Source organism: Ranitomeya variabilis, chromosome 2, assembly GCF_051348905.1.
Source record: "Ranitomeya variabilis isolate aRanVar5 chromosome 2, aRanVar5.hap1, whole genome shotgun sequence".
Lineage (NCBI taxonomy): Eukaryota > Metazoa > Chordata > Amphibia > Anura > Dendrobatidae > Ranitomeya > Ranitomeya variabilis.
The window spans coordinates 426,400,633-426,410,394 of record NC_135233.1 but is presented as its reverse complement, the minus strand read 5'-3'; the positions used below and the strand labels follow the sequence as shown (position 1 = coordinate 426,410,394).

Genomic DNA, 9,762 nt, shown 5'->3' with positions numbered 1-9,762 from the left:
AGATACATTTCCAGAACTGCTCCTTTCCGCAAATCGGACTCCCTCTTTGTTCTCCCGGAGGGTCACAGAAAGGGTTTAGCGGCGTCTAAGGCCACGATAGCCAGATGGATTCGGTCTGCTATCGAAGAATCCTATCGGGTCAGGGCCAGACCTGTCCCGGCGGGGATTAGAGCACACTCTACTCGGTCATTGGGTGCTTCCTGGGCCATCCGGCACCAGGCGACAGTGGAGCAGGTTTGCAAGGCCACAACGTGGTCCAGCCTGCATACTTTTTCAAAGCACTACAATGTCCATATTCAATCTTCTGCGGATGCGGCCCTTGGCATACGTATTCTGCAAGCGGCCGTAGCGCATTTATAGTCAGTTGGTACACGGAGTTTATTTGGTTGGTTTGTTTCCCACCCAGGGACTGCTTTGGGATGTCCCATGGTCCTGTGTCCCCCAATGTGGCGAAGGAGAAACAGGGATTTTTGTGTGTACTCACCGTAAAATTCTTTTCTCCGAGCCACTCATTGGGGGACACAGCACCCACCCTTTTAGCTTTATAGCTTGTTACCTTTTTGGTTCCTGACTGTCTTCGACATGTTATACTCTAATGTTAGGTATTGTACTGTTATTAATCTCCTACTGCTTTTGCACTGAACTGGGTCTCTGGAAGCCAGCATGAGGGTGTATACTGCAGGGGAGGAGCTAACTCTTTTTTGTCTCAACTTAGTGTCAGCCTCCTAGAGACAGCAGCATAACACCCATGGTCCTGTGTCCCCCAATGAGTGGCTCGGAGAAAAGGATTTTACGGTGAGTACACACAAAAATCCCTATTTTAACGCAAAACACATGCATTTAAAATAAAGACGATCGCCCCCGCATTATGTCCGTGTGCAGCCGCTTTAATAATTCCCCCTTTGGACAAAACAGAGTTTTCCCATCTGAAACAATCGCGCCCAGAAATAAGACGAGGACACGAGTTACGTCTCACGGACTGATTTTTTTTTTCCTCTTCGAAATTGAAGTACAAAACATGAAATCACAAGCAGAATAAAAATGTGACGCGAGGCAGGAACCATCGGATGAGAACCACGACACACGGGAACTAGAAAAGGAGGAAGAGGCAAATCCTCGGGGGGTTCGCACCAAAAACACGGTTACACGGTGTCTGGTCGCGGGGTCGATCCCACCGGCGTCTCGTGTCCCGAGGGCAGGACGTGAGCAATGTAGGCAAAGACTACATCCATTCACACAAAGCAGGAGACGACTGAAAACAATGATTTCCGTCTGATTACGGGGGGGGGATGGTGGGATGGAAAAACATGGCTGCCACAGACACGTCCACATCAGGGAATGATATGATGCAGCAAAAACCGCACTAGATGTGTGTTGCACAGACTGAATCCTCGGCATAATTTGACGTTGCAGACTGAGAAATCGCCGCCGTCACGTTACCTCCACATACGTGTTACCCCCTGCCTTCTGCCCCTTATACCTGACTGCACAGTACTGTAACTGCATGGGAGCTGTATACCTTAAAATAGGTGCTCATTCACACTATGGGATCTGTGATTCCCAAATCTATCAGTAATGCATTCCAATAGGGACACGATGGGGGTTGTGGCGGATCCGTCACCATATTCCCGCTCTGCGGGGGGACGCAGCGATCTGCAACAGGTGTAGGATCGTTCCCCTACAAGGAGTTTCTCAGCTTTAGCAGATATTGATGATGATGAGTAAAAATGTTATTGGGGCTAAAGGATGAATCTGGGCCGGCAGTCACGTCACTAGTCCATGGGCACCAGGTAATGTCCCTGCGACCCTCCTCCTACTTGCCGGCATCCCCCAGAGTTTCCGGATTTATAGGACAGTCTGACGTCATGCATTTGTCACATCACAACGATGATGTTGCCCCCCGGGGAAATCCGGCAAGAGGAGACATGCAGCGTTTCCGACCTCCAGGTCTTATAAATCCCTTTGATGACCTTTAATCCGCAGCCGATGACGCCCATTGGACCCTCCCAAAAACAGAAAAAAAAGGAACCCGCTCACGTGGAGGTAAAGCCATAATCATACATTAAAGCGTAGAAAACAATACATCCTAGAAGGCAAACATTTGGCAAAATAGCATGAAAAGTTACAAAACCGTATTCATAAATGCACTTTATAAAGGACAGGATTGTGCTAAGAGCAGGAACACGACCGCAGAACACCGAGCTACATCGAGGGCATTAACGTCACCGTCATGACCGGTCACCACCGATCGGCCAGGGAGAAATAATGACATGGCACACAAAGCAACAGACAAGACAGAGGTGGCACTGCCCGCCATCACTGCTGCCGTCACCTGTCATAATGTGGATTAGCCTGATTCTGATAATATCCGTGTCGTGGTCTGATCTCTGATACAAAGCTCCAAATCCTCAGCTTAGAGAAAAACAATGTATATGTAAGCACCTGCAGCCTCCACTAGGGGGAGATAAGGAGCTCAGGCTAGTTTTAGGCACCCCCACAAGATTGGTGGCCGAGCACAGTAGTACCCCCGCATTACAAGGGGGGAAACAGGACCCCTATTAGTTCCTCTGGTCGCTGTGGTCCCGCCAATCACACATCGGTAGACAGGCGAGAAATGCGAGTCAAGGGCCAATCCTCAAACAGGATGAGGAAAACATGGCTGCTTCCTTCTAGAAACAGCGCCACACCTGTCCACAGTTTGTACGCAGTATTGCAGCTCAGCCCCATTAAAATAAGTGAGGCTGACCTGCAATACCACTCTCAACCTGTGGCCAGATGTGGCGATGTTCCATGAAGGAAGCATCCATAATTTTCTGATGGATATTATGCATTATGGGAACTAGCTGAAGGCGTTTCTTCCCTTTTACAAGCCGAATCTTGACGGTCACCCTCCCGGGATGTCATTTATACACAGATACGTGACGGCTGTGGGGTTTTGTGCAGAGCGAGCGACATGTATAAAAATATATTCATAAAACAACATAAAAAAGCAACCACCATAAGGGATAAAAGCAAGAGAAGGGGGCAACACAGATCCCGGACCACCGGAGTAAAACTTTGTGCCAATCTTCCAGAGCGAAAAATGAGATTTGCCACAAAGTCGCCCTAAAAAATTCCCAAAAAGCTTCTCCTGGGCGTCACAGGAGCTACGGATGGCAGTCGGGTCTCGTCCGGCAGTGAATACAGAGAAGCTCGGAGGAATGTGGAGGAGAGGATACGGACAGAGGCGTTGTGTTCAGGGGGTTCCATCATTTTGTGCACCGCCTCGCGCCCGACATGCCACACCGCTCACACGGGAGTGCTGCTTTGCGTACCAGAGGCGCCGGCTGCTGCCCCCATGCGGGTGGCGTTGTATTTGGCATGCACCCCGGTGCTACAAGCTGCATTGGAGATGCGGCTCCAAAGTGGCATGTGCAGACGCAGGACAAACGGTGACGCGGTGGAGGGGCCGGGCAGCATTCGGCTGGCAAGTGGTGACATGTCGCAGCAGGAACAGTCAGATTTACAAGTGAATGTCCTCGAACAGCTCCTTCTGGCGGTCGAGCAGGAACTTTGTGAAGGTGTTGATGGGATTTATGGCTTTCAGGGTCATGGCCACGTCTTTTGCCCAGAGGAGGTTGGGGCCGAACACCACAGCCAGGTTGGCGTTTGTCATCTTGTTCTGGTCGCTCCGGGCGGACACCTGAAGAAGAGTCGGAGACCATCGGTGAGGGAGAGAACTGACGAAACACCCGGCACGTTACTGAGGAGCCGCCGTCTTACCTCAACTAGAAAAGCGAGGAGGAAGCGCAGAACTTCGTAATTCTCTTGAGGCAAAGTCTTCAGAGTCTCTCGAGTGGATTCCACCCGTGTCTCCGGCTCCAAATCTGCAAGAGATCCGTACGGGAAGACTGAAAGCCGGATTGAAAACAGATCACCAAAGATGATGCTGGTGGGGGGCATTAGTGACCCTCCGCTCTGGCTCAGGGAGACCACCTACTCCGCTGGTCTATGGCTGCCGGCCTATAGTCAGTCACCAGCCTTAGCGGTTACGGAGGGTCGGAGCTCCACACATCCCGGATAACCTTTTAATAAAATCATTGCGGCTGATTGTTGCGGGGAGAATTAAAGTGATGGCATTCTGCTCCATGATTGGCAGACATCAGACCCCCATATTCCTAAAGCAATGATCGTACCCGCAAAGCAGCGCTCCTACTCACTGAGCCATGCAGTCTCGCCCATATCACTATGATCAGAGGGGTCCGACTATATATATATATATATATATGTACATATACAGTACAGACCCAAAGTTTGGACACACCTTCTCATTTAAAGATTTTTCATGACTATGAAAATTGTACTTTCACACTGAAGGCATCAAGACTATGAATTAACACATGTGGAATTATATACTTAACAAAAAAGTGTAAAACAACTGAAAATATGTCTTATACTCCAGGTTCTTCAAAGTAGCCACCTTTGCATTCATGACTGCTTTGCACACTCTTGGCATTCTCTTGATGAGCTTCAAGAGGTAGTCACCGGGAATGGTCTTCCAACAATCTTGAAGGCGTTCCCAGAGATGCTTAGCACTGGTTGGCCCTTTTGCCTTCACTCTGCGGTCCAGCTCACCCCAAACCATTTCGATCACTCTCACTCTTGGTCAAATAGCCCTTACACAGCCTGGAGGTGTGTTTCGGGTCATTGTCCTGTTGAAAACTAAATGATGGTCCAACTAAACGCAAACCAGATGGAATAGCATGCCGCTGCAAGATGCTGTGGTAGCCATGCTGGTTCAGTATGCCTTCAGTTTTGAATACATCCCCAACAGTGTCACCAGCAAAGAACCCCCACACCATCACACCTCCTCCTCCATGCTTCACGGTGGGAACCAGGCATGTAGAATACATCCGTTCACCTTTTCTGCGTCGCACAAAGACACGGTGGTTGGAACCAAAGATCTCAAATTTGGACTCATCAGACCAAAGCACAGATTTGCACTGGTCTAATGTCCATTCCTTGTGTTCTTTAGCCCAAACAAGTCTCTTCTGCTTGTTGCCTGTCCTTAGCAGTGGTTTCCTAGCAGCTATTATACCATGAAGGCCTGCTGCCCAAAGTCTCCTCTTAACAGTTGTTGTAGAGATGTGTCTGCTGCTGCTGCTGCAGTGTGGCATTGACCTGGTCTCTAATCTGAGCTGCTGTTAACCTGCGATTTCGGAAGCTGGTGACTTGGATAAACTTATCCTCAGAAGCAGAGGTGACTCTTGGTCTTCCTTTCCTGGGGCGGTCCTCATGTGAGCCAATTTCTTTGTAGCGCTTGATGGTTTTTGTCACTGCACTTGGGGACACTTTCAAAGTTTTCCCAATTTTTCGGACAGACTGACCTTCTTTTCTTAAAGTAATTATGGCCACTTGTTTTTCTTTACTTAGAATTTGTATTATGGCATGAAAAAAAGCAGCTAACAGTCTATTCAGTAGGACTATCAGCTGTGTATCCACCAGACTTCTGCACAACACAAGTGATGGTCCCAACCCCATTTATAAAGGCAAGAAATCCCACTTATTAAACCTGACAGGGCACACCTGTGAACTGAAAACCATTCCCGGTGACTACCTCTTGAAGCTCATCAAGAGAATGCCAAGAGTGTGCAAAGCAGTCATCAAAGCAAAAGGTGGCTACTTTGAAGAACCTAGAATATAAGACATAATTTCAGTTGTTTCACACTTTTTTGTTAAGTATATAATTCCATATGTGTTAATTCATAGTTTTGATACCTTCAGTGTGAATGTACAATTTTCATAGTCATGAAAAATCTTTAAATGAGAAAGCGTGTCCAAACTTTTGGTCTGTACTAATATATATATATATATATATATATATATATATATATATATATATATATATATATATATATATATATATATATATATATATATACATACACATATACATACATATATATATACATACACATATACATACAGGGCTCACCTGCATAGGAGCAATCCAAGCTCCCATCACCATAAAGCCCTGATACATGTAGGTGAAACAGAAAAACCAGAACCCTCGGAACAGCCCAGCCTAACCCAACCGGACCAGAACACCAATCACAACAACCTGAAAAAAGCCAGAATCAGGAAGATGGCAGACGAAGGCCAGGAGAAGTATGTCAGTGACTGGAAGAATGATATCATCAGCTCACAGAAACTGATCATGTACCGGAGTCTACAGAGAGACTACAGACTGGCCCCATATCTGGAGAAACTCCCGGACCCCAGAGATTGCAAGATCCTGAGCCGATATAGACTCAGTGCCCACAGTCTGGCCATCGAATGTGGCCGACACAGGCAGAACTACAAGCCCAGGGAGGAAAGACTGTGCCAACACTGTGATCAGGAGGCCATAGAGGACGAAACCCACTTCCTGCTACACTGCTCCAAATACTCAGCAGTGAGGGACACTCACTTCAGGAGACTCTCACATCTCTTCCCGGACTTCATCACCATGAAGGAGGAAGAGAAGACATATATCCTGCTGGGAGAAGAGAGAGCAGTGGAGATAGCAGCGCGGTATGTGAGCGAATGTCATAGACTGCGAGAAAGAGAACTATGATGCCATGGACTATAGCCCCCACAATGGATCTGCCCCCATCCACCTCCCCTATGCCATGGACCATAGCCCCCACAATGGATCTGCCCCCATCCACCTCCCCTATGCCATGGACCATAGCCCCCACAATGGATCTGCCCCCATCCACCTCCCCTACAGCTCCTACCCAACATCCCCACAGTCCCTATCCCTATTGCCTTTATACACTTGCTTTGGCAAAACTGATGTGCATTTGGTCCTGCCAATAAAGCTTCTTTGAATCTTTATATACACACACACACACACACACACACACACACACATATACATACACACACACACACACACACAAACAAGCCTGAAGCGCTGCTGTGCAGGGGAGAAAAAGCGACAGCGCTACTTGTTTGATTTAGCGCGGGTCTCGTCTTCCCCTGGATTCGCGTGCAGCGACCACTCAGGCCTCTGCTTCTATTCTCCATCTTTTCGCCCCGTCGGCTGTAATCTGATTGCGCCACAATCTTCACTTACTGGAGAATCCGACCACGTAATTGTACAGGTTATACGTCAGCAGGGGGTCTGGGAGCTCTCGGAGGAAGGTCTTCAGGATGACCGCGGTCAGGTGGACGTCGTCGTACTGCTGGAAGTCCACCGGGGATCCTGGACAGACAGAACAGACGCCGTCATTAGTACGGACCAATGAGCAATCTGTCACTCATCAGTGGTTTATAACCTGAGGCTGTGGGACTACCACTCCCAGCATCCCATGCCAGCGTCCTGCCTTCCTACACCACACTACACAAGATTTCACACAGTTTTTGGGTGAACGGACACAAAAAAGTGGGAAAAAGGCAGAAATGATTTGTGAGTGTGACATTGAGAGCTAATCAGTGAATATGGGGGTGGGCGCAATGTTTAGGGCCCTTATCGTCTCACCTGAGGAGGAAGCACCTACACAGACAGTCTGCGGATCGGGGGGGACCCGACGTCCATACGTTACACCATTACTTACATGGACATTGTGTAATACCTCATTTCCCCTGTGGTGGCGCTGCACAGACACTGACACTCGCCACCAGGATCCTCAGTGATCACAGCTGATCTCTCCGATCACTTTGGAGCAGCTTTCATACTCACCAATATTATACTTCTGCTGAACTTCTCGTACCACCTGAGTGCTGGCCGACCTCCGGAATATTCCCTCCGTGCTCAACGCTGCAAGACCAAAGAAGTCACAGGTGAAACCCTGCCCGAGTCGGTGCGGCCATACTGCATGTGTGTATAACAGCCAAGAAGTCATAACTGAGGAGGAAGCCGAGGCCCGAGCTGTCGGACACCTCCCGGGAGAGACCACAGCCACTGCATCCATCATTACAGTTTCGCTTCAACCATTTAATTCTTGGTTTATTCTCTGCAGAGCGATGCGCAGGGTCATAGACCACCTGTCAGCGGCCATTTATTAGCCCGTCTTCACAGGCAGAGCCTGCCTCGTGTGCGCCGAACAACCAGTAATACATCTGTGACAGATCATTTAGGGCCTATAGGTTGCCATTGTTCTCGGCAGAGACCACGATCTCTTGTGAAGAACAGGTCACAGAAGAACTAACATTCACAGCATATTCATCAGTCTGGTGAGACCACAAGATACCAAAAATAATCCTGATCAGCATCGAGTGTAAATGGACATTAACAGAACTCTGCGACATCACTGCGTGCAGTATCCCTGTACTGTAACATCACTGTGTGTATTATCCCTGTACTGTAACATCACTGTGTGTATTATCCCTGTACTGTGACATCACTGCGTGCAGTATCCCTGTACTGTAACATCACTGTGTGTATTATCCCTGTACTGTGCCATCACTGTGTGCAGTATCCCTGTATTGTGACATCACTGTGTGCATTATCCCTGTACTGTGACATCACTGTGTGCATTATCCCTGTACTGTGCCATCACTGTGTGCAGTATCCCTGTACTGTGACATCACTGTGTGTATTATCCCTGTACTGTGACATCACTGTGTGTATTATCCCTGTACTGTGCCATCACTGTGTGTATTATCCCTGTACTGTGACATCACTGTGTGCATTATCCCTGTACTGTGTATCAGGAGATTACACGATATTCCCGGCACTGACCGTTCATCCTCAGATAGGCCACGGTCTCTTGCACGACTTGGGGAATCTTCTGGTCGCTTTCGGAGCGTTTGTCTTTGAGTCTGAAGATAACACAAAGAGATATAAGGAACGAAACAAAGAGGAAAAGCAAATAAAAGTGAACCCCAAAATACTCACTGCTGAAGGGAGACCCCAAACTGCTGGTTTGGCAGGGGAGGCCGCGGTGGGGTGGTCTTCTGGCTGGACGGTGTCGTCTTTATTGTGGAGCGGATGAGCTCATCGTATCTATGGAGAAGTTGTCAGGAATTATAAGGCAGGAGCTCTCATTAAAGGGACGGCCTGAAAAATACCTAATTAAAAAATGTCTAATAAATAAATAATAAAAGAGGTCCTCTATTTATTTGGGAACCTTTTCTACCAACCAGAGGAGCTACACAGCGAGCCCCTCACTATATAGAGGAGCCGGCGTGTCCGGCATTACACAGAGAGCCCCTCACTATATAGAGGAGCCGCGTGTCTGACATTATATAGTGAGGGGCTCGCTGTGTAATGTCAGACACGCGGCTCCTCTATATAGTGAGGGGCTCTCTGTGTAATGCCGGACACATGGCTCCTCTATATAGTGAGGGGCTCTCTGTGTAATGCCGGACACATGGCTCCTCTATATAGTGAGGGGCTCGCTGTGTAATGTCGGACACATGGCTCCTCTATATAGTGAGGGGCTCGCTGTGTAGAGGAGCCATGTGTCCGACATTACACAGCGAGCCCCTCACTATATAGAGGAGCCATGTGTCCGGCATTACACAGAGAGCCCCTCACTATATAGAGGAGCCATGTGTCCGGCATTATACAGAGAGACCATCACTATATAGAGGAGCCGTGTGTCCGGCATTACACAGAGAGCCCATCACTATATAGAGGAGCCGTGTGTCCGGCATTACACAGTGAGACCCTCACTATATAGAGGAAACGTGTGTCCGGCGTTACACAGAGAGCCCCTCACTATATAGAGGAGCCGTGTGTCCGACATTATACAGAGAGCCACTCACTATATAGAGGAGCCGCGTGTCCGGCAT

At 48.5% G+C, this 9,762-nt stretch overlaps 1 protein-coding gene across 8 annotated transcripts in view; it reads right to left on the bottom strand.

Moving 5' to 3' along the window:
- Positions 1-1,293: 1,293 nt before the first annotated feature.
- Positions 1,294-9,762, bottom strand: part of ARHGAP1 (Rho GTPase activating protein 1) — a 48,741-nt gene continuing 40,272 nt past the window's right edge. For all 8 annotated transcript variants that reach the window (XM_077286850.1, XM_077286855.1, XM_077286847.1 and 5 more), the window contains 6 exons: positions 8,864-8,971; positions 8,708-8,787; positions 7,706-7,783; positions 7,100-7,228; positions 3,763-3,866; positions 1,294-3,682 (listed from right to left, as the gene is read on the bottom strand). In XM_077286850.1, coding sequence (XP_077142965.1) covers positions 3,503-3,682; positions 3,763-3,866; positions 7,100-7,228; positions 7,706-7,783; positions 8,708-8,787; positions 8,864-8,971 — 679 coding nt within the window. In that variant the 3' untranslated portion in view covers positions 1,294-3,502. The remainder of the gene's footprint in view (positions 3,683-3,762; positions 3,867-7,099; positions 7,229-7,705; positions 7,784-8,707; positions 8,788-8,863; positions 8,972-9,762) is intronic.